The sequence below is a fragment of the Arabidopsis thaliana genome, chromosome 2 (genome assembly GCF_000001735.4).
Source record: "Arabidopsis thaliana chromosome 2, partial sequence".
In the NCBI taxonomy this organism is placed as follows: Eukaryota; Viridiplantae; Streptophyta; class Magnoliopsida; order Brassicales; family Brassicaceae; genus Arabidopsis; species Arabidopsis thaliana.
This window is the reverse complement of record NC_003071.7, coordinates 7,646,371-7,670,533: the sequence shown is the minus strand read 5'-3', so window position 1 is coordinate 7,670,533 and position 24,163 is coordinate 7,646,371. Positions and strand designations below refer to the sequence as shown.

The 24,163-nt window shown below is 36.0% G+C and overlaps 6 protein-coding genes and 1 pseudogene across 7 annotated transcripts; 4 read left to right on the top strand and 3 right to left on the bottom strand.

Annotated features, from left to right (window-relative positions):
• Positions 1–38: 38 nt before the first annotated feature.
• Positions 39–2,456, top strand: ATSERAT3;1 (Trimeric LpxA-like enzymes superfamily protein). The gene is made up of 10 exons (NM_127318.5): positions 39–448; positions 706–903; positions 977–1,036; positions 1,122–1,217; positions 1,306–1,330; positions 1,470–1,564; positions 1,664–1,830; positions 1,916–1,989; positions 2,078–2,137; positions 2,241–2,456. Exons 1-10 carry the CDS (start codon positions 308–310, stop codon positions 2,294–2,296), a joined length of 972 nt encoding a protein of 323 aa, NP_565421.1. The 5' UTR covers positions 39–307; the 3' UTR covers positions 2,297–2,456.
• Positions 2,457–2,468: 12 nt separating this feature from the next.
• Positions 2,469–3,986, bottom strand: AT2G17630 (Pyridoxal phosphate (PLP)-dependent transferases superfamily protein). The gene has a single exon (NM_127317.5). The coding sequence runs from the start codon at positions 3,895–3,897 to the stop codon at positions 2,629–2,631; it is 1,269 nt and encodes a 422-aa protein (NP_179354.1). The 5' UTR covers positions 3,898–3,986; the 3' UTR covers positions 2,469–2,628.
• Positions 3,987–4,011: 25 nt separating this feature from the next.
• Positions 4,012–6,479, bottom strand: CYCB2;1 (Cyclin B2;1). Its single transcript, NM_127316.4, has 10 exons — positions 6,310–6,479; positions 6,067–6,202; positions 5,913–5,978; positions 5,678–5,834; positions 5,463–5,591; positions 5,287–5,376; positions 4,991–5,212; positions 4,796–4,894; positions 4,528–4,706; positions 4,012–4,423 (listed from the first exon to the last, which is right to left on the bottom strand). The coding sequence occupies exons 1-10, from the start codon at positions 6,368–6,370 to the stop codon at positions 4,273–4,275; spliced, it is 1,290 nt and encodes a 429-aa protein (NP_179353.1). The 5' UTR covers positions 6,371–6,479; the 3' UTR covers positions 4,012–4,272.
• A 4,040-nt stretch (positions 6,480–10,519) lies between these two features.
• Positions 10,520–12,930, top strand: AT2G17610 (annotated as a pseudogene; the record flags this gene model as incomplete). The annotated part of the gene is made up of 1 exon: positions 10,520–12,930.
• A 1,384-nt stretch (positions 12,931–14,314) lies between these two features.
• On the top strand, positions 14,315–16,057 carry AT2G17600 (Cysteine/Histidine-rich C1 domain family protein; the record flags this gene model as incomplete). Its single annotated transcript, NM_127314.1, has 1 exon — positions 14,315–16,057. The coding sequence occupies one exon, from the start codon at positions 14,315–14,317 to the stop codon at positions 16,055–16,057; it is 1,743 nt and encodes a 580-aa protein (NP_179351.1).
• Positions 16,058–17,314: 1,257 nt separating this feature from the next.
• On the top strand, positions 17,315–19,519 carry AT2G17590 (Cysteine/Histidine-rich C1 domain family protein). Its single transcript, NM_127313.3, has one exon. The coding sequence runs from the start codon at positions 17,379–17,381 to the stop codon at positions 19,275–19,277; it is 1,899 nt and encodes a 632-aa protein (NP_179350.2). The 5' UTR covers positions 17,315–17,378; the 3' UTR covers positions 19,278–19,519.
• A 627-nt stretch (positions 19,520–20,146) lies between these two features.
• Positions 20,147–24,162, bottom strand: AT2G17580 (Polynucleotide adenylyltransferase family protein). The gene is made up of 14 exons (NM_127312.3): positions 23,956–24,162; positions 23,769–23,856; positions 23,558–23,662; positions 23,372–23,469; positions 23,200–23,283; positions 22,923–23,107; positions 22,749–22,821; positions 22,621–22,666; positions 22,413–22,522; positions 22,208–22,315; positions 22,065–22,121; positions 21,923–21,984; positions 21,528–21,840; positions 20,147–21,340 (listed from the first exon to the last, which is right to left on the bottom strand). The coding sequence occupies exons 1-14, from the start codon at positions 24,025–24,027 to the stop codon at positions 20,468–20,470; spliced, it is 2,274 nt and encodes a 757-aa protein (NP_179349.2). The 5' UTR covers positions 24,028–24,162; the 3' UTR covers positions 20,147–20,467.
• Position 24,163: the final 1 nt, after the last annotated feature.

Below are 24,163 nucleotides of genomic sequence, written 5' to 3'. Positions count from 1 at the left end.
CGCGACCAGATAAGGCCAAAGCCAACAAAAATATATACAAATGAAATGATATGAAATTAGTAGAAGTAGAACCATTCAAAGCGGTGGACACTGGAACACAACACAAACACAAGATCAACGAGAAACCAAACAACAACAGCGACCATCGAGAGAATCCACTAAGAAAACAAAATAGATTAAAAAGGGGTTTCTCAAAGTTTCTCATCATATCCATTAAAGTAGCCTCCTTTTTGCTTTCTCCGTCTCTCTCTCTTTTGTCCAATCAAAAAGAGTTTGTGATTCTTCTTTATCGTCTCCTTGGAGAGATATGAATGGCGATGAGCTTCCTTTCGAGAGTGGTTTCGAGGTTTACGCTAAGGGAACTCATAAGTCAGAGTTTGACTCGAATTTGCTTGATCCTCGTTCTGATCCTATTTGGGATGCTATAAGAGAAGAAGCTAAACTTGAGGTTTCCCTCAAATTCTAACACTTTCTCTGCTTCATCGATTCTTATTCTTGTTCAGATAAAGTAAATGTCATGGTTTTGCGTCTCCATGTTAATCCACAGTTGTTATAGTAGTATCCATTAGGGTTTAGAATTAGTCAGTCTTGTTTCTCTCTTTGAAAGCCTTGATATTTAATCCAACCAAACATAGGACAAGAAAGTTTGAGTACAGTTTGTGAAATGTTGAATCTTATAATGGTGAATCTTGTTGTGCGTTTCAGGCAGAGAAAGAGCCTATTTTGAGTAGCTTCTTGTATGCTGGTATCTTAGCACATGATTGTTTAGAGCAAGCTTTAGGGTTTGTTCTAGCCAACCGTCTCCAAAACCCAACCTTGTTGGCAACACAACTCTTGGATATATTTTATGGTGTTATGATGCATGACAAAGGTATTCAGAGTTCGATTCGCCATGATCTCCAGGTAAAACATTCCACCTAATACTGTAAAAAGACATGATCTTTGTTGTTTTCTTATGTATCTCAATGATTTGCAGGCATTTAAAGATCGTGATCCTGCTTGTCTGTCGTATAGTTCTGCTATTTTACATCTGAAGGTAATTCTTTACTCGAAGTTGAGAGACAGAACATTTCTCACATGGAATGAGTGACTTATGAAGAGTTTTCCCACTTGCATTTCAGGGTTATCATGCGTTACAAGCATATAGGGTTGCGCATAAACTGTGGAATGAAGGGAGGAAACTATTAGCTCTTGCATTGCAAAGCCGAATAAGCGAGGTAGTTGGTGATCATTGTCTTTTGGTTGAGTCTTGCTGGAGCTGCATTTTTGAGCTCAATGTCTGATCTATGCTGTGGTTTCTCTCAGGTTTTTGGCATTGACATACATCCAGGTAGAGTTTTGAGCTTCATATCTCTGCTCTCATCTGTTTGAACATTCTCAGTTTCCCTTCTCTGTTGTAATAGTTGATCAGGTTTACCGGTGAATTGATTGCTGGTTATACATATTACTTGAATTCTCTTTCTGCATAGCGGCAAGAATTGGGGAGGGAATATTGTTGGATCATGGAACTGGAGTGGTCATTGGTGAGACCGCTGTGATAGGCAACGGTGTCTCGATCTTACATGTAAGCGTCTCTTCTCCAAACCATTGCCTGTAAATTCAATACCGAGATCATGATTTTCCTTTCAGTTTTTCAAGGCTACTTGAGTTTTCACTGTCACAGGGTGTGACTTTAGGAGGAACCGGAAAGGAAACTGGCGATCGCCACCCAAAGATAGGTGAAGGTGCATTGCTTGGAGCTTGTGTGACTATACTTGGTAACATAAGCATAGGTGCTGGAGCAATGGTAGCTGCAGGTTCACTTGTGTTAAAAGACGTTCCTTCGCATAGGTATAAAAGAGAAAATTCATCTGACAAATCTTCATGACCTGGCACTGTTTTGTTTAGTTAACAAACCCTCTTTGTATTTTCGAAGTGTGGTGGCTGGAAATCCTGCAAAACTGATCAGGGTCATGGAAGAGCAAGACCCGTCTCTAGCAATGAAACACGGTGAGTTTGCAGATTCTTATATACTTCTGGCTCTGTGTATATGTCTCGCTCGGGATTTAGTAGTGACTGTTCTTGAACGAATATGCAGATGCTACTAAAGAGTTCTTTCGACATGTAGCTGATGGTTACAAAGGGGCACAATCTAACGGTAACTTGCACACTCACAATGAACTCTGCTATGAAGAATCTGAAATTACAGTTTTACTGAAAGATCTGAATCTGAATTACCTATTTACGTGTCTTGAAAACAGGACCATCACTTTCAGCAGGAGATACAGAGAAAGGACACACTAACAGCACATCATGAGATCTTTGTATGCAAATTTCTTACCATCATAAGCTAATTCTTGTATGCTCTTGCTTATCATCATAAGCTAATCTCAGCATTTCCTCAATAAGTTGTCTAATAAAAGATTTTGTTCACTGGAAGTTTTCAGTCTCAACTCAAAAGTCTCAGACAAACATAAAAGTGTAAATGATTCTTGCTTGAAAATGAAATCTATTATCTCAAATTATTATTACTGAAAAAATTCCGCAGACAATCGCAATTCAAGTACCGGAAGAAGGAACGAAAACTCAAAATCATAAGCATCAAAGCTTACATAATAAACAACAAGATGACTAGAAAACAAAAAAGAATCAAGCATGCCTTGCCTGAAAATCTTTCATGAAAGCAACAAGCTTTTCGACACCAGCCAATGGCATCGCATTGTAAATAGAAGCTCTCATACCTCCCACTGATCTATGTCCCTTAAGCTGCACCATCTTCTCCTTAGCAGCTTCTTTAATAAACTCAGCTTCCAACTCCGATTTCTCCAACGTAAAAGGAACATTCATCAAAGACCTCACAGACTTCTCAACAGGACACCTGAAAAACCCTCTACTCTCATCAATCGCATTGTACAACAACTCAGCTTTCCTCTGGTTCTTCTTCTCCACTTCCTTCAAACCACCTTGCTCCAACAAATCATCAAACACAAGACCACACATATAAATCCCGAAACACGGTGGCGTGTTATACAACGAGCTGTTCTCATCATGAATCTTGTAATCAAGCATCACCGGAGTTATATCTCTAGCATTCCCAATCAAATCCTTTCGAATGATCACAATGGTGACACCAGAAGGACCAACATTCTTCTGAGCACCAGCGTAAATCACACCGAACTTCGATACATCCACCGGCTTAGAACAGAAATTCGAAGACATATCAGCAATAAGAACACCATCAGGGTTTTCAACAAGAGGATAATCTTTAAATTCAACACCATGAATAGTCTCATTGGCGCATATATGCAAATACTTGGCGTCCGAACTCTGCTCCAATCCATCAAAGGTTGGAACTTTAGTATATTTCTCAGATTTACCAGACCAAATCACTTTAGGGTTACAATATTTCTTAGCTTCCTTAAAAGCTTTATCTCCCCAAGATCCAGTAACAATGTAATCAACGGAATCATCAGATTTACAGAGATTGAGAGGTAAAGCAGCGAATTGAGTAGTGGCACCACCTTGTAAGAACAAAACGGAATATTCCGATGGAATCTCGAGAAGCTGACGGAGATCAGATTCAGCTTTTTGAATGATTGAGAGAAACTCTTTACCGCGATGACTCATCTCCATAACACTCATACCAGATCCACGCCAGTTATAGAGATCTGATTGAGCTTTGAGGAGGACGTTTTCCGGTAATGCGGCTGGACCTGCGGCGAAATTGATGACTCGCTGCTCGGATCCGACGGTGGTTGAAGCGGAAGCGCATCGGATTGAAACGGATTTGGTTCGGGTGGTGAGGTTGATGGTGTTGGGTTTAGTGAAGTGGATAAAGGATTGGGATATTGATTTGGGTTTCAAAGAAGGGATTTGGGTTTGGTTTCCGATGAGGAATGAGTTCGTTGACGCCGCCATTATCGTTGATCTTGAGGAAAAAACAAAAAGTATCTGAAGTTTAGTGAAGTGTGAAGAAGGAGTTGGTGGGAGAGAGATCTAAAGAGAAGTCAAAGTGAAAACAACGAAAACGACGTTGTTTTTGTATTTAGCTCAAATAAGATACAAAATACATTTCATTCTGAACAAAGAATGAAATGATTCAATCATTTATCATTCATTGTAGAGTTTAATACTGACAAGTGAAGTGAACAAAGAGTAACAACAAAAAAACAGAATCAATCATAAGACAAATTTAATTGGCTTTTTTTTTTGTTTCTTCTTATTTGTGCTACAGAGTGAATGAGGGAACTATGTCAGGAAGCTGTACAAACTACTTACTACTGTCCTTTTGGATTAAGAATGATGAGACTCAGACACTAGAAAGTGTGCAGCTTCACATTTTGCTATGTAACCAAATTTGCTTGTGCTGTACTTCCTATATACTCCTGTTAAGTTTCCTGTCGCCGCCCTCTGATGCAGACTCACCAGCTTCCGTGAACATTCCCTGCGAAACCCGCGATTACAATTAAAAAGATCAGTCTTTTTTCCTGCAAATAGTTTTGTTTATGGACTTAAAGGACCATTCTTGGTAAAAAGAGAGAGACTTACATGAGCTGGTCTTCAGAGTAATGACAATGGAATTCACATGTACTGTTCCATTTCCTGGAACCATCAAGTGTACATTGAGCAGTGTACACAGATGTGGCAGCTAGTAATGATGGTGGAAACCGAAGCATCTCGTACTCCACAAGGGCAAGCTCGATCAAGAACGACGCCAAGACCTCACACTGTTTTGTTTTCAGTTTCACAGTTAGTTCCTTTCTAAAATTCAAACTTCTAGTTAAACTGATTCATAAGTCCATTATTTTTAACTAACCTTCTTGTCTGCTTGAGCTGCCTTGAGGAATCTTTTCAAGAACGGGTATTGTGTCGGTAACGAGATATTGAATTGCAAAGTACTCAACATTGTTTTCTCCTGTAAAGAAGAAAGAAATCATTTAATCAAAGAATGTCTTTAACATATATGAGACAAGATTACTTTTTCTATTAAGTAAAGAAGCCAGGCCTTTACCATCTCTAGAACATCGTTCCTCGTATACGCTTTGTCCGAAATGAGTACTAAATCTTCGACAACAGGAACCGAAACCTCCTCATACTTACAAGCTAACAGCAAAGCTACTAACCCTACAAGCTGAAGCTTCTTTCTCATAACATTTTGCTTGGACAAGAATCTATCTATCAGATTCACTGTCAGAAACAGTGTCTCGTTTATCAGATCAAACTTGTCATGTACCTGAAAACGTACTCAAGCATCTTTAGCCTCTATCAAACTACACAGTACAATGTGGAATGTTGTTGATAATATACCTCGATTAACCAGTCGATTAGTATTGCTCTCATCTTCTCGTTTAAGTCGATTTGTTGCATCATATAGTCTACTGGAACACAACTAAATCTCTGCAAATTCAAATCAAGAACTGTCTTAAAGAAGCTCTCAAGCCACTTATTACTTCAAAAACAGATAAAACTAAACCATAATTTACCTCCATTGTTCTGTAAAATGCGTAAAGATCTTGAACATATTCAACAGCCGCAAGCGAGTTCTTCGAGTCTAAGACATCGATATCCACGATCGGTTCTTCCACTGTTACATCCTCCATCTCAACTTCTTCCTATCCAATCAAAATTTTCTTGTAAATCATTGATTTATGAATTAAATCCATCAACAAAATTCTGAATTCTGTTTTGTTGTTGTTACCATTGGATCAGCTTCAATGTATGGTTTCTCAAGCGACATTGGCATTGGAAGGTCCAATGTAGCTTCCTCCTCATCAATAAATATACAATCACCGAAGTCGTTAGCACTTGGAACTGAGGGCTTCAGCTTCTTGTTAGTCTCTTCCTCAACTCCAGATCTGCAGATTCAAAAACAAACTCAGATCTTTCTTTCTTTAAAGTCAAAAAACGAAATGAAAGATTCAAGCTTTATGTACCTTGTAACTGAAGGACGCAAAGAATCAAACTTCTTCTTTTGACATCCTTCTTCTTCTTCTTGCTTACTGATTCAAATCAATCAAAACCCATAAGCACAATCAGATTGAAAAAAAACACTAACTTGTGAGAGATTAGAGATTTTGTTAAATTTACTTAGACAATAAGCTTCCTCTCTTGTTGACAACACAAGGATAAACTCTTGCACCAGCGAGATTCTGGTTAATCACACGCAACACTCTTCTCTTCTCCCTCTTCATCTCTTGTCCGAATTTTCTACTTCTTGTTTCATCTAAACAAAACCAGAAAAGAACACAACACATTCTGTCAGAATTCTCCTACGCAAACTGTAAAACACCTCGAAATTCTCGTATATTACTCGACAAATTCATCTACTACCTTGAAGAATCGTCGTTGAAGTGGGTTTAACGAAGATTTTGTTCTCGCATGAGTTAACCATTTTTTTTTTTGGTTTGTGATTATTACAAGAGAAACCCACAAAGAGAGTAGAAGAAGAAGAGCATTAAACGAAGAGAATCTGAAGAAGGGGATGAAATAAGCAAAAGAGGAAGATACAAACAAAATAAAAAAAAGTGTTGAGTTTTTAATTTTAAAAAAGGAACGGCTAGGATTAGAATTTAGAATATAACCGTTGGATCATGAGGGAACGATTTACTTCTAAGTTTGGTTCATATTCAGACAACGGTAACTTTGGTTCAAGGCATGTGGCTTTCGTCGTATTTCAAAAAAATTATTATTCTTTTTTGTTATTTTGGTGGCTTAACCTTTTTTTTTAAGACACAATTGTACGCTCCATAGGCGCGCCTCTAACAAACTTTTTGATTAAAACTTTATGTTTTATCTTAATCAACAATCTTAGGTTATTAATTAATCACATTTACAGAGCTAGTCATGCTTTTTAGTCTATCTTATTCTTAAGAGAAAGTTTCAATATGAGACAGACAAGATTCTGTACTGAGAATTATGCTGGCCCGTGGGAGTTATTGTTTCCGATTTGAAATTTATTTTGTAGGTGGATATTTACTAAAGTATTTGGAATTTTGCTGGCCTGTCAGAGTGTTTATTTGGAATTTAGAATTAGAGCTTACATTTCAGGATTTAGAATTTAAATATAAACATAAATTGGCTATTGGCAATGAAGAATATCAATAATGGTTTGAACACATTAATGTTTCTAGCTTTGACAGATAAAAAAAATGTTCTAAAAAAGTTATGGAAGTTTTCGAAAGATTATGTAACAATTAATTTACGGATCAATTATGAATAAAGCACTTAAAAGTATATGTCGTTGTTGATACATGCACAAAATCATGTGTCTATGCAATTATGTACTTCTCTCTCTTGTATTGACGATTTTACTCTTCGTATTATTAGCAATTAATTTGTTTTTCTCGTCTATGTTGTCCTCTTCTTCTTCTACACAACCTTTCCCATAATTCAATCAAAGAAACAATTAAATTACCCATCAACATGTGTGTAGATTTTATTAAATCTTTGATTCTCTTTGTTTGTCTTCCTTGTTAAACATGTAATTGAAAAGGTTGATTCAATTGAATTCTCAAATATGTAACTGATTTAATATGTGTATAAGATTGAAACATTTGGGTTCCCTATATATATCATCCTCTTAGGGTTTATATTTCTTTTAGCAACATGCATATAATTGGATTTATTGGGTTCAAAAGGTATAGAAGAAGGAAGAAGATCAATGAAGGTTTTGGAAGAAACAGAAAAAAAATCCAAAATCGACGTCACAGAAGGAAGAAGAAAGGAAGAATAAGAGTAACACTGTAATTTTACAGACCAAAATATGCTCATTTTCATAAGCTCAAATGAAATGTCATCTTTCTCTAATATTTGGGCTGAAATATGTTCATATCTATAAAAGCTCATTTAATTTACAGATCGTGAGATTTAAAAACCTTATAAATTTTTTTAAAAAACTTGCTAAATAAATTGTTATATTACTACGTTAACAAATTCGGCTATGCTTGATTTTTTTTTTTTAAAACAATGTATGGTATCAACAACAAGTTTCCTTCGTTTCTTTTGTTTTGGAAAAACTTGTGAAATCTATTGGAAAACTTGTGAAAGTTTGCAAAAAGAGGAAAAAAATTGAAAAAATACTTTTACAAGTTTTTTGTCCATCACCATGAGCACGAGAACACTGTCCATCGACAAATTCTTTTCGCACATAAACAGTAGAATTATGTCGACTCAAGAGTATTTTCATTAAAATATGTAAACTAATATGAGGCTAATTGAGAAAATTAAGTTATGGCTTAGTGCTATTTTTCTTTGTTCAAGACAAATTATGGGAATTCACTTGGAAGACTTTTCTTGGAAGATTTTTCTTTGGGGTTTTGCTAGGTACGGGTAGGCAGGCTTGATCGCCAGAGGGCATACCATTGAAAGACAAGGTTGAGTTTTGGGCCATATCAATAAGACTTTCTTTTTTTGCTCAATATGTGAATGTGTGAGCTTAAAAAAGGGGTTTAGTGAACGGAAGTATTCATTCCCGGGGGGATCAAATATTTTTGATTGGCGAATACGGTTGAACAAAGCTTGGTTCAATTCTAGAAGTTAATCACTTACAGTGTTTCTAAAGTTTTCTCAATTATTTTTTTGGCTTAAACTCTAAATTTCTCGTTGCATTTTGATGTAAAAACGTTTGGTTTCTTTGAATATAATTTAACATTATTTCAAAAAAAAAAAGAATACGGCTGAACAAACTGGATATCAATCAAAAGTTTAGGTAAATGATAAACAGAAAAGATGCGAAACTTCTGACATTAGGCTACAACATCCAATTTGTGGGAAGTAAATATGGTTGAGGTTTTTCAAATTTTGTTGCCCTTGTTTATTTGGTTTGTGTGTCTTTCTATTCCCTTTTACTAGAAACAAATATGGTCTATTTTTCTACCAAAAAAAACAAGAGTTAATTTCAAATAAGGCATTTGTCTTACAGATGTATTTGCTTTTAGGCACTTTTGACCCGACATTCGAAAACAGGTACTATCACTACGTGAAAAGTCATCTTTCTTCTTATTCGCTGGCGTCATCTTCTCCACTGAAACTGCAATTCTCTTAGTTCACAAATCTTCTCATCTGCAACATTATTGTTTCACACTATGTAACATCTGTCGTCTTTAGTCCATTGTTTATCATCGGTAATTTGTATTTTCATCTTCATGTAATGTAAAATATTATAATCTTCAACGATTTTTGACACTCCCTTCTCTACTAAGAACGCAACTATGGGTCTCAAAAGGTTTTGGAATACTTTATCAGCATGCCTAACATTTACATACTGTAAATTGAATTTTTGGGTTCCTAAATCCCAAACTAGGGTATAGTTTTTACTAATGTTTAGACTGTGTACCATTTCCATACTTATAATTGAGAAGTTCTAGATACAATATCTATTTCCCGCTTTCATACCAAGTTTAAAATCGTCAGAATCGAGTCAATAAATTGTTATTGTTGAATATTGTTGAATCCTACGGTAGAAAATACCTCTTTTGAAAGAAACTTTTTTAAGATGTCCATTTTGAATATAAGCTCAAAAAAAAAATTGGTATATTTTATAGAGTGAATATGTGATCCAAGTTTTGATAACAGATTTGAGTAGTAGGGTCAGACCGCGCTAGTCATAAGATCTTAGACAACCGATTGCAACGTACTACAAAAACTTGTTTGTACCCAAAAAAAAAAACGTAAAAAAAAATTGTTTTATACGACATTTCAGCACCAAAGAAGTTAGTCATCTACCATCATAAGCACAAAAATAGGAATAGTCAATGTTTACGAAAATCTAGGCAGAACAGGCAATGCTAGGGAATGAAGCCGTGAACATGGGGGAGCCTCCTTATCTAGATTTTCAATTAAGTACTAGTATTAAAAAGTTACTTTCGTAAACCAAACGCGTCTTAGTTAAGATAAAGAGGGATCATGTCTTGTTATTGTTATTCGTGGCTAAACTAGGGATTATTGTAGAAAATGCTATTTTGTCGTCTATATTTTTTTAGAAATTTGTCATTTTGTTAATGAATTTAAGAAATTTGCCTTTTTTGGCCACTGAAAATGACTTTTCTTTATCCTTGTAAACCTACACATTTATGAATTTTTGTTTTCTAAACAATATTTTTATCATTTTTGATAGTTTTTTTTTTTTTTGTCGGCTCATTTTTGATAGTTTACTACATAACAAATAACTGTGTCACTCTATATTTTTTCTATATATAAATTTTATTTGTATTGTAATAAACTTGGGTACAACAACTCTAATAGAAATAAATGCGAGCAATACTAAAAATAAAATACTTATAAAACATAAACTTAATAGTTAACTCTATACCCTAAGGAAACATGGAACCAAAGGAATCAAAGTATACCGGATACAAAATATTATTATTACATAGTTAATTAAGAATAATTTGGATTTCTATTATTCACTTTAAATTATTTATTTCTTTTCAGCCTTGCAAATGTGGCGTACAAAATTGTGTCAAAAGCTTTATCTGAAAGGATTAAGCCTTGGTTGAATTCTCTAATCTCTGACAACCAATCAGCTTTTATTCCTGAAAGAATGATCACAGACAATATCCTTATTGCACATGAACTTATTCACTCGCTTCACACTAAGAAGCTTGTTCAACCTTTTGTAGCTACAAAACTGGATATCACAAAGGCTTTTGACAAGATCGAATGGGGTTTTATTGAAGCGATAATGAAACAAATGGGGTTTTCAGAGAAGTGGTGTAATTGGATTATGACATGCATCACAACTACCACGTACTCTATTCTCATCAATGGGCAACCAGTGAGACGAATTATTCCAAAGCGAGGCATTAGACAAGGTGATCCTATTTCGCCTTATTTATATTTATTATGCACAGAGGGTCTATCAGCTTTAATTCAAGCATCTATTAAAGCAAAACAACTACATGGTTTTAAAGCTAGTAGAAATGGACCAGCAATCTCTCATTTACTTTTTGCACACGATTCTCTGGTGTTCTGCAAAGCTACTCTGGAAGAGTGTATGACCTTGGTTAATGTGCTTAAGCTTTACGAGAAAGCATCAGGTCAGGCAGTTAATTTCCAAAAATCTGCAATTCTGTTTGGTAAAGGTTTAGATTTCAGGACTAGTGAACAACTTAGTCAACTTCTGGGAATCTATAAAACAGAAGGTTTTGGCAGATATTTAGGTTTGCCTGAGTTTGTGGGAAGGAATAAAACAAATGCTTTCTCGTTTATAGCCCAAACAATGGACCAAAAAATGGATAATTGGTATAATAAGCTTCTTTCACCTGCAGGGAAGGAAGTGCTTATTAAATCAATTGTCACAGCCATTCCCACATACAGTATGTCATGTTTCTTGCTTCCCATGAGGCTTATTCATCAGATCACAAGTGCTATGCGATGGTTCTGGTGGTCCAATACAAAAGTCAAACATAAGATTCCGTGGGTAGCCTGGTCGAAACTCAATGACCCAAAAAAGATGGGAGGGTTAGCAATTCGAGATCTAAAAGATTTTAACATTGCTTTGTTAGCCAAACAGAGTTGGAGAATACTGCAACAACCATTCTCACTCATGGCAAGAGTTTTTAAAGCAAAGTATTTCCCAAAGGAGAGACTTCTGGATGCAAAAGCTACAAGTCAATCCAGCTATGCGTGGAAAAGCATCCTCCATGGTACAAAGCTGATCTCTCGTGGCCTAAAATATATTGCAGGGAATGGTAATAATATTCAGTTGTGGAAAGATAATTGGCTACCATTAAATCCTCCCCGTCCTCCTGTTGGTACATGTGACTCCATCTATTCTCAGTTGAAAGTAAGTGATTTGCTCATTGAAGGCAGATGGAATGAAGATCTTCTCTGCAAACTCATACACCAAAATGATATACCTCATATCCGTGCTATTCGACCTTCTATAACAGGAGCAAATGATGCAATTACATGGATATATACGCATGATGGAAACTACTCTGTCAAGTCAGGCTACCATCTACTACGTAAGCTCTCCCAGCAACAACATGCTTCCTTGCCCTCTCCAAATGAGGTTTCAGCTCAGACTGTATTTACAAATATATGGAAACAAAATGCCCCACCAAAAATAAAGCATTTTTGGTGGCGATCGGCTCATAACGCCTTACCCACTGCAGGAAACTTAAAGAGGAGAAGACTGATTACTGATGATACATGCCAACGGTGTGGTGAAGCCTCGGAGGACGTGAACCACCTTCTCTTCCAATGTAGAGTCAGCAAGGAAATTTGGGAGCAAGCACATATAAAACTCTGTCCAGGTGACTCCCTCATGTCGAACTCTTTTAATCAAAATTTGGAATCTATCCAGAAATTAAACCAATCCGCAAGAAAGGATGTAAGTTTATTCCCTTTCATTGGATGGCGAATCTGGAAAATGAGGAATGATTTAATTTTCAATAACAAGAGGTGGTCTATCCCGGACAGTATACAGAAGGCTCTTATTGATCAACAACAATGGAAAGAGAGTTTAAACTGCAATGAGCAACAACAGAGGAAACCTCAACTCCATGATAGTCACAATAATAAGTGTTACGGCGGCCATCTGAAGACTTTAAGAACACTATCGTAAAAGCAAATAAATATTGCTGTTTTGTGGATGCATCATGGATATCTCCTACTGATTGTGCAGGCATTGGATGGATCCTCTATGATAGGAAAGCTCAATTTGTTCTGCGAGGAATGTCGTCTATACCCCCAACCAGCACACCGCTTGAAGCAGAAGCTGAAGCCCTTAAACTAGCAATGATTCATCTACAGAGGCTTGGTTATGAAGACATTATCTTTCATGGTGATGTTGCAGCTCTGTTTCAGCCAATAACCAGAACCACACATTCGTGTGAGTATTCACCGATAGCAACATTTCTCCGGGACATCGAAAATATTGCCGCAGATACAAATCGATTGGTTTTTCAAAAATCCCACGTGTCCTTAATTTTAAAGCTGATCGATTAGCAAAAACAGCTAGAGTACAAAACTCTGTCTTTGTAATATCTTGGAACGCTGTTTGATGTATCTCTTTTCATAATATAATGAAAAGTTGACGACAAAAAAAAAAAAATATTATTTATTTCTTTTCACTTTATGAAATTCAGTAATTATATAATTAATTGATAAATATTATCTATTTTATAGATACATGACATATTACATATATTAGACAAAACATATGAATTTGTGAAGAAACTAACCGAAATGGTGAATGTGTGATTAATGGAGAGGGCAAAATTGTTTGTTTTTTTTTGTCTCAGCAAAAGTGGCAAATTTAAAATACCAAAATCAAAATGGCAATTCTACAAAGATTATTAAAAAAAAATGGCTTTCTCATAATTGATTCAAATAAATTTTATTGTTTGCTTTGTTCAAAAGAAATGGACTAAACTAGCTAAATTGGCCGTTCCTCGTTCAGATATAGTCCATCAGCTAGGCAAAGTAATATGGACGACAAGGATGAGCGATAACAACGGCCATCACATTTTATTGTTTGTTTCTGTGTTACTAATGACGAGCTTTAATAATTAAAAGTAATGCTTCTCCTGTTGTAATTTATTTGTACTCTAAAGGTTTTGAGCACAGATTAAATCATCAAAATCTCATTTAGTTTATTTGTTTACATAAAACATCATTAATTACAACTAATTCAACCAATTAAAAAACCATATTGTAAAATAAAATTGGTCAAAAATTATTAAATACATTTAATTTTTGCATAGAAGATAATTTGTTGTTGTTTTTTGCAACAAAGGTTTTTTGGTTAAACTACAAATAATTAAAACAAAGGGAGTATTTATTTTGTTGTTGTTTGTGAAGTGATATATTTATATTAACGACTTTTCACCAAATCAGCTAGGATGAAACAAATATGAATTCTTTGTTGAAATTTCTATGAAATAATATATGATCAACTAATACATAACAAACATAAATTTTGTAAGCCCAGCCCACTCTATTAAAAGTCAATGGTAAGTGAAGGGGGCCAAACCACCCTACCCTGGCCTTGCTCACACCCTGTAACTCTTACGTATCTACGTATTCTTCTTTTAATTAATAAACAGTGGAATTAATTAATTTTGTTGGCCAAAAGAAATTCTTGTTAATTCGTTGTCACAGATGATATCAGTCTGGAGAGACAGATCATGTAATGAAGTTGTATTAAATTTAATCTCGTGTCATTTTTAATAGTATAATTTGCACTTCACATAATTTGTATATTGGGTCTACATTATTTAGTCGTAATCATATAAGTTGTGTCCACATTAGTCAAGTCATCTCCACACGATGGAAGTAATCATATTTTAGATAAACAGATTGGATCCTAACCAAAACTTTGAAAAAGAAAATGGCTGCTAATGAAGAAGAGCCAATATGTCGTTTGTCTCATCCAACTCACTCTCACACCCTCTCCCGTAGAGCCGGAAGAATCCCTCCATCGGGTTGCTTCGCATGCGACAAAGAAGAACCCTCACCATGTTCTACCTTCCATTACTCCTGCACCACTTGTGATGTGGAGTTCCACGATATTTGTCACGTGTATCCGAGGAAGCTCACACACCCTTATCACCTTCAACATCCTCTCACCCTCACCACTCAAAACACTGAAATAGAGATCATATCTAAAAACCCCGAATATGGTTACATATTCAAAAATTGTAATTGGTGTGGAGATGATTTGAGAGATGGATCTCAATTCTATCATTGTTCTATTTGTAACTTTTGTTTAGATCTCTCTTGCTCCCAAAACTTTCCAACTCTTACAATTACAAATCCAAAAAGCCACCATCATTCCCTCTTTTTATTTCCTTGGCCCCTCTTAATTCCATGTGAAGCTTGTGAGCTGGTTAGTTTGTTGGAACCAAGTTATACTTGTTTCCAATGCAACTATTTGGTTCATGAGAGTTGTATCAACTTACCGCGTGTCATAAAAATAACGCGTCACCCACATCGTCTCTCTCACACTCCTTTCCTTCCACCTACAACTCCATCTTGTCGAGTTTGCTACAAGACAGTCGACATCAAATATGGCCAGTATTCTTGCGATCATGAAGGTTGCTCTTATGTTGCCCATTCCAAATGTGCAACACATATGCACGTTTGGGACGGAAGAGAACTCGAATGGGAACCAGAAGAACTCGATGAAACTGAAGATATTGTGCCATTTAAGAAAGTGGGTGATAATATGATCAAGTATTTTTGTCATGAACATCACCTTAAGCTTGAGAAGTATGATAGTGTCCGAGACGCAAAGAAACAATGTCAAGCGTGCATCCTTCGTATCGACTCTTATGATTTCTACAACTGTGTGCAATGTGACTTCTTTCTTCACGAGGTATGTGCTGGTCTTCCTCGAAAATTGGCTCATGCATTGCATAAGCATCCTCTTGTTCTAGACCCTTCTCCTATACTCGATTACAGTTCCACAAGTTGTTCAACTTGCGCCCGTGAGTCCACTGGTTTCAGGTACAAATGTTCAAAAACTGATTGCGATGATGAGATAACAATTCAGATAGATTTTCGATGCATTTTAGTTCCTGATTGTTTCACCCACAAAAGTCATGAACATCCTTTATTCATCTCCACATCATATTCTAGAAAAGGAAACATTTCTTGTGATGGTTGCAAAGATAGTGTTCGTGATGAGTATTATCTGCAATGTACTATTTGCTCATTTGCTATGTGTTATCGATGTGCGACCATTCCATATGAGTTATACTACAAATATGATGCACATCTTCTGTCGCTTTGCTATGGAGAAGATGCAGAGAAAGCATATTGGTGTGAAGTATGCGAGAAAGAATTGAATCCAAGAGAATGGTTCTACTCATGCAACAAATGTTGTATCACTATCCACCTTGAGTGTATATTCGGATCTTCCGTTTATATTAAGTCAGGTTACACATTCTATTTCGGCTCTGCATCGATGAAAATTCTTGGGAACAATAGTCATACTCGACCGATTTGTTATAAGTGTGATCATCGTTGCCCGGATTCGGTGTACTACAAGTTGTTTGAGAAGGTTTTTTGTTCCTGGCTTTGTGTTTGGACATCTGACATTGAAAGTTTTGACAATGTCGAAAAGGAATAAGCCTTATATAGTTTTTGGGACCGTGAAGAGTTCTTTTGTAATAGATTCAACATTTATTATCTAAGTGTTTGAGTTTACATAAGGCAACAATGTAACCTAAGTTAATAAAGCCGAAAATTTTGGTTAGTGTTAAATGGACCATGAATATTACAAACTTAATACTGTAAGTAGGAATATTACTTCGTGTCTTTCATCTCAAATATATTATTATTTTTCCTTTTGGATGGCTTCGACTTTTCAGACATGGTCCGCTCCATATGTACGGTCCAGCAGAAAAAAATCAATTCATGCACAATTACATAAACTAAAATAGCCTAGCCGAAATCTTGACAAAAAAAAAAAGATAGCCTAGCCGAAACATAAACAAGAAACAAAGCCCAAAGTCTACATAGAGCCGAATGGTATAAAATTATTGGGTGACATATGATGCGTTGGATTATTTACGTATTGAAACTAAATAATCAAAAAACACTAATAATAAACTCAGGTTAATTGCTGTCATATAGGTTATCATAGTCTCTCAAGACATGTTTGGGAAAGACAGCCACAACTTTTATAAATTCACGATTACATTTCGGATCCAATTTTAAATTAATAATATAACTATATGGACAGACCGGAGACATGTCACGAGGAAAAATCCGTTCTATTTTTCTTTGTCACAAATTGCTTATAAAATTAATCATCTAACACTCTATATTAATGACACGTGTACTTATCATTGATTATAATTCTACTTAAATTAATTATCAATATATATATCGTATATTTAGAAAAATAGTCATTTAAACTTTACAAATTACTACATATTAAACTATAATCTTTAAAATATTTATAAAAAAAACATAAAAGTTGGTAGAATTTACATAACTTCTACATTTAAATTCATTATTACAATAATTTAATACATAAACAATTATAAAATATATTTATACTTTAAACATAATACCAGTAAAATTATTTATTTAAAGTAAGAAGGCCAGCACAATATTACAAAACTATAAAAGTCAATGAGTAAATCGAAACTTATTATATATAATTGATAGTAGCTCCCCTCTACAATTCCAAAATAAGCAAAGACATATTTTATTTTAAAGTAGATCGAAACAGCCTGTAGCCATTTCGTCTTAATGTACTGTTGTATTGTATTGTGGATCATTGTTCGTATGAAATTATGTGCTAGTTAATTTTTGTTGACACATATATATATATATATATATATATATATATATATATATATAGACACTCGTATTTGATCTTGATCATAACAATAAAAAGAAGACAATACTAGAGAAAGAAAAAGAGATCTAAAGAGTAAAAAATGTCTTATGGCCAAGAAGAGACGATATCTTATGGCGGAGAGGAAGAGCTATTAATATCTAGCAAAGTATCTGGTCAAGAAGAAGAAATATGTCGTTTGTCTCATCCATCTCATCCTCACACCCTCTCCCGTCGATATGGTGAACACCCTCCGTCTGGTTGTTTTGCAAGCTCAGACTCCACATTCATAAGGCATTCTCTTTATTTCTATTTTTTCTGTACCACATGTGATCTAGAGTTCGATCAGTATTGCTACTTGCGGCCAAGGAAGATGACACACCCTTATCACCCACAACATCCTCTCATTTTCAGTGTTCAAGACCGTCAAACCGGCATCATACATGATTCCGATATACATTCCTACGACGTATCATCAATAATACCTGAGGATAGTTCTATTCTTGGTAACTGCAATTGGTGTGGAAATGATTTAAGAAGTTTTGACTTTTTCTATCGATGTTCTATCTGTAACTTTTCTTTGGATTCTAGTTGTTCCCAAAGCTTTCCACTTCCTACCATCTCAAATCCAAAAAGCCATCACCATTCACTAATTTTCCTTCCTCGACCTCTTTTGTTTCCATGTGATGCTTGTGGGTTGGTAGAGCAATGGAGACCAAGTTATGCTTGTTTTCAATGTAATTACGTGGTCCACAAGGATTGTATAGACTTACCACGCGTCATAAAAATCACCCGTCACCCTCATCGTCTTTTTTACACTCCTTTTCTTTCACCCTCAACTTCATCGTTGTGTCGTCTTTGCTACGAGACAGTTGATATCAACTATGGCCAGTATACGTGCAATCATGATGATTGCTCTTTTGTAGTCCATTCCAAGTGTGCAACACATAAAAATGTATGGGATGGGAGAGAACTCGAATGGGAACCTGAAGAGTTTGACGAAACCGAAGATGTTGCACCATTCAAAAAAGTTGGTGATGATTTGATTAAGTACTTTTGTCATGATCATCATCTGAAGCTTGAGAAGTATGACCGTGTTCGAGACATGGATAAGCAATGTCAAGCGTGTGTCCTTCATGTCGACTCTCGCCATTTCTACAACTGCTTTCAATGTGATTATGTTCTCCATGAGGTATGTGCCAATCTTCCTCGGAAACTAGATCATGGATTGCATAATCACCCTCTTTTCCTAGACCCGGTTCCACTAAACGCATGGGATTCCTCAAATTGTTCAGTTTGCGAGCGAGTGACCGTTGGTTTTGTGTACAAGTGCTCCAAAAAGAGATGTACGCGTATTTACCAGCAAAAAAGGTTCCAGGTAGATGTTAGATGCATCTTAGTTCCTGATTGTTTCACCCACAAAAGTCATGAACATCCCTTATTCCTCCCTATCCATAACTATGATACGAGACTATGTAATGGTTGCAATCACACAGGCTCAACCTCGTCATACTATCTACAGTGTACTCTATGCAAAGTTTTTCTATGTTATGAGTGTGCCACCATTCCAGATAAGCTACACAACAAATATGATGCAGTTCCTTTCTCCCTTTGTTACGGAGAAGTCTCAGATCAAACATACTGGTGTGAAGTCTGCGAGGGGATACTAGATCCAAGGGAATGGTTCTACACATGCAGCAAACCTTACATCACTATCCACCGCAGTTGTGTATTTGGGTGGTCCGCTTATATGATGCCAGGCTACACGTTGCTTTTCGGAAACTTGAGTATAAAAGTTATTTGCAACAGTAGTAACACTCGACTGATGTGCCACAACTGTGACAACCGCTGCTCGAGTACTGTATATTTAAAGTTGTCTAATGGGATAGCTATTTGTTCTTATCAGTGTCTTCGAGATTTTAATTCTAAACTCGATCGTAGCCCCAGAGCGCGATATAATGTTGAACTAGTAAACTGGTACTTAGCTGCATTAGCAGATTGAAGCAGCATGAATCTCTTTGGTCTTAATCTAATTTTTACATTTTATTAATAGACTGTTTTTGTTTTTTTAATAAAAGACTAATAAACTGTTGTGAATTGCTGTCATATAAAGTTGTCACTGTTATTTCATATATGGACAGTCTGGAGACATGTCTATGGTCAGGAAACGGATTTATTGAGATCGAAAGACTTCGATATCCTGGATCATCTCTGTGTTTGTGTTTATTTCCTGTCAGTTCAAACGATATTTGTTATATGTCAAGGACTTTTGTAATAACTAGGTTTTAACCCGCGATTTACAGCGGGCCTCGGTTTTATATGGGTTTTTAATTAAGTATTTGGTTATATTTTATATTGTAAATTTATAAAATACATTTTTAAAAAACTTTTTATAAATAATGATTGAGACTTTTTATTAGTTGGTTGTTATTTAGTATTTAGAATAATGTGTTTTATTGTGTTTAAATATGTGTATTAATTAGTAAATGTGTATGTAATATAAATATAAGTAAAGTAGTAACAAAAATGTAAAATAGTAAAAGTGATGTAATTCTTTTTGTGATTATAAGTGTTTTTTTGAAATATTTTTTTGTGATTATAATTCTCTTTGGGATGAAATATGCTCATATTTAGATACCAAAATGAAGTAGAGATACTAATTATTGTTGAACGGTTAAGATTGTCTACTTTGGATGCTAAATCCGATTAGGTACTTGAATCCGTGATTAAGAGACCATTACTCCAAACCCACCCAAAATTAAAAATGCAGATCCTATAAGCTTTAATAGATTAAGTTAACCAAATTATCCTTAATGTTGACGTACAAAATCCAAAATTGAAATTGAAGCCAAATTTGTCTATTTTTCAATTTGTACTTTCCTTTTAGTAATAAGGGAATAGTTTCGGCTTCTGATAAAGAAACAAACTAATGTCATCTGCAGAAAAACGAAGAAAACTATTTGAATCTAAATGAAAAAAACATACAAATAAATATATCATTTACTCAGGGCCAAAATTTCTCTCTACCAGTGACCAAATAAAAAACAAAATGAAACAAATTGGTTCAAGTTACTACTACATGTCGTACCTAAAAATTGTGAAGTGAGACCGTGACTGAAGGGAGACCTTATGCTTTGTCACGAAGGTCTCCACCTTGACTTAAGGCCCCTAAACACCAATAAGGTAACCATTTCACCTGAAGAGACTTGAGAGTTTTCTCGGTCTATTCGTCTTCTCTGATGATAAAGAGTTGTTCTCCTCTTTGCTAGACACTTGCTGACTTGATTTCTCAAGAACTTGTAGAAGATCACTCATAGATTTGTCAGAAACAAAGCCTTGTTTTGCTTCTTTAATCTCCTTCACAGGCAAGTCGTTGTGTTTCACTTTTCGTGACTCCTTCGAATGGTTCTTTGAAGTCTTTTGCTTAGGTAGCTCACAGATCGGTGCATTTGTGTCATGCTTGTTACTCTGATGCTGAATCTTTGCTGGAACAGAGAGACTTCCAACCGCCTCTTGGTCATCTGATCTCGACCTCTTTGAAGTCTTTTGCTTAGGCGGCTCAGAGACTGGTGCTTCTTTGCTACGCCGTCTTTTAAGCATTTGAACTACAGACTGATCTTGATTCTTTGCTGGACCAGAGGGGGTTCTTGGACATACCTCGGTCTCTTGGTCATTGTTCTGCTCACTGTCTTCTCTCGTCCTCTTCAAAATCTTTAGAACAGATGATGCATTTGAGTCATGGACTGGAGTTTGATTGTTGTTATCCTCTTTTGACGATTTAGAAACGAACAACTCATCCTTCTTCTCCAAGCAAGCCGCTGGAACAATATGATTTCTGGTGCTCTGCTTCTTCTTGACAGAGTTTAGAGGTTCGATGACGGTACCTTCTGTGATGGTGTCCAGAATGATTTTGCCAAGAACAAATCTTACTTCGCATGGATTTCCCTTCCCAAGCAAGACATAGTCGATAGAGAATCCCTCTTTTTGGCTTTCATATGATTCCACATCACTCAATCTCATAAACCCTTCTGCTACATCTCTCCCCTTTTTCTTCGGTATAAACACCTGAGAAACCACATCAATCAATTATAGCGTTAACTGCTAGATTAAGAAAAGGTGAAGCAGATATCTGGGCTAGTTTGATTTGAGCACAAGACCAAACATAGATTAGCAAACTTAAACTGCGTATATATGTCTTAAAACAATAAATCTTTGTACACTGAATAGTAATATGCACATTGTTTGTACTTACCAAACCAGAGAATTTGAAATCCGGGTATAGGTATAGGGCTTCCCGGAGAGCCTCTTTATCAGTCAGAACGTATTGAGTATCTTTTAATAGACATGTGAATTCTGAAACTGCTTCTGCAAGATCTTCATCAGATCTCTTTCTCGAAGATTTAGATACCTCAGGAGCGTATCCGATCACTGAAGTTTCATGTTCTCTAGCAAATTCGACAGCTTTGCTCCAGTTTCCATGGTAGAGCAAAGCAGCAAAAGCGCGCACCACAATAGCCTCTTGGGGGTTACGCACTAGTGCAATGTGAAAAGCCAACACTGCAATCCTGTGTAAAACAAATCAGGACATTAACCAGAACTCATTGAAGAGAAGATCCATATTCCTATTGATATAAAGAAATAACGCACCATAGTTTGGGGTCAGCAGGTTGATCGCAGGAAACCAATTTATCCATATTGGAGAATAACCTCTAAAATAAACCATAAACCAAACGCAGAAATGTCAAAATGGGTTCACTGAAAATGCTCCTTGCAAGAAGATATCACGTACCACTAGCATCAAGGAACTTGATAGAGATGTTTTACTAGCTTGATCCAGGTAAGCTGCCTGAAATTCAAATTCATCCAAGTTTAAAGTGTTAAAAAGAAAGAGAGAGAGAGAGAGAGAGTTGAAGATTAAGCAAATGGGTATACCTGAAAAGGAAGTAACACATGAAGTAGTTTGAACTTCATGAGAAGAAGGATGGACGGCGCAGCAGCTCCATACGCAAGCATATAATTCATTTCCATGATTAATCTAAACTGAGCAAAGACAGAGCATGATTTTAATAGCTGAGACCATGGACATTTAACATAAAGGAAGTGATTCCAAGTATCCAAGTTCAAGCAGTCAATGTACCTGGTCCAGATTTGCAACGGAAGATACAAATTCAGGTATTGCAGTCTTAACATCCTTTGACAATGATAGACCCAATCGTGCTGCAATTCTTAACCCCCTAAGAATTCTAGCTGTATTTGGAGAAAACCATGACAAAATAGTTAGAACTTTAAACTACATAAAGTACTGTGTCTAGATACAATGCCGTGAGGACAATTAATAAGCATACCACAATCTTCCTTGAATGATAAATGTGCAGGGACAAGTGTACGAAGCTGCATTTGAATTAGCGAAGAATGGTTAATAACATAAGAAATACTATAGATGTAACCAGAAAAAGTAAGCTCAGTTAGTCACCTTAAGATCCGTCAAGTCTTCCATTCCATTGGCGTAGTCATAAATTGTAAAATCAAAGGGATTATAGAACAAGCTGCACCAAGATTTAATACCACAAGTAAGTGGGTGTGATTGATGCAGTCAAAACATACAATAGTCCCTTTTGGTACAAGTAAATGTTTCCAGAAACTCCACCTGTTAATAGTGAAATCCCGCTGCAAGCTATTCCTCCAGCGTTTGCAGTCTTTAATGTCCCAACCAGAATACATTTTGAAGAGGCTGTTATTCTTGTTTGCCTTGGTATCCAGTGAGACACCAGATTTCTCTTTAGACTTCTCCAAATCACTGTCACTGTGTGCCACGGTATCAAAACTGGACACCTATAAGAGGAGTGTCAAGAAATACCCAAACCATATACAAGCCTAAAACAGAAGACAAATAACACAACTCTAACATTAGGAAGAAAACTGACCTCAATTATCGAACCTCCCATCCAAACATGACAAATAGGAAACCGTTTCCCAATAACCTGAGCACGATGAAACAGCCGCCGGATCTATAAAAACAAACTAGATGCGTGAAGCAATAATCAAAACATAAGGTCTTGAACAAGGTAACATAATCAGAAAATCAATCCACTAAACCTGCTTAAGATCAGCTGTAGTGATCACATCATAGTCTTTTGGCACTCTATTCAGTATTAAATCCCTTACACATCCACCAACAAGGTATGCATCGAAACCTAAGACCAGAAAAACAAATAGTTCAGCTTCCTCTAATACTTCTACATCAATGCTAACAGTAAACCTAAAACATACAAAAACACAAACCTTGACGTCTAAGGAGTCTCAAGACATTCATAGAGGATTCAGGGATCATTGAATTTTTAATTCCAGCATCACTTGCTCGTACCTTCTTCCACTTAGATGTATCAACTGATAAAATCAATCAATACCAGAAAAAAAAAGGAACAACCTTTAACTTAGAACATGTAATTACATCCAAACCAGCTTAGGAAGTATCACAAAAAGAAAAAAGCACCTGAATTTATATCTTCATCAATAACTTGACGAATGCTAGAACACTTCTCCATGAATCCCTCAGCAAGCGTGCAATTACTTCTCTGCAACTAGAGACAAGAAGAAACCAGCAGATTAAGTGTTCGATCAATTGCCCCAGAGAAATGAATCTACTAAACGAAAGAATCCAAAGAGGAGGAATGACCCACCTTGGAGTAGACAGCAGCTAAGGCTTGAGAATGAAAAAATACGTTGCCTTTGCGTTTAATGAAACCCGCCATGGCAAAGACTCGAAAACATTGCTCTTTAAGCCAAAAGTAGAACCATCTTTGCAGAGAGCATAGTCGCGACTTTTTAGGTTTCCAATTGCAAGTTCGCCACAAGCGTGTACTCTAACCTACCGAACCAGACTTGACG

Coding starts and splice junctions, on each gene's coding strand:
- AT2G17630 (NM_127317.5), bottom strand. CDS start 3,897: ATGGCGGCGTCAACGAACTCATTCCTCATCGGAAACCAAACCCAAATC.
- AT2G17590 (NM_127313.3), top strand. CDS start 17,379: ATGTCTTATGGCCAAGAAGAGACGATATCTTATGGCGGAGAGGAAGAG.
- AT2G17580 (NM_127312.3), bottom strand. CDS start 24,027: ATGGCGGGTTTCATTAAACGCAAAGGCAACGTATTTTTTCATTCTCAA. Junction 22,316..22,412: donor CCGTTGCAAATCTGGACCAG/GTACATTGACTG, acceptor GTCTTTGCTCAG/TTTAGATTAATCATGGAAAT. Junction 21,341..21,527: donor ATTTCAAATTCTCTGGTTTG/GTAAGTACAAAC, acceptor GTGGTTTCTCAG/GTGTTTATACCGAAGAAAAA.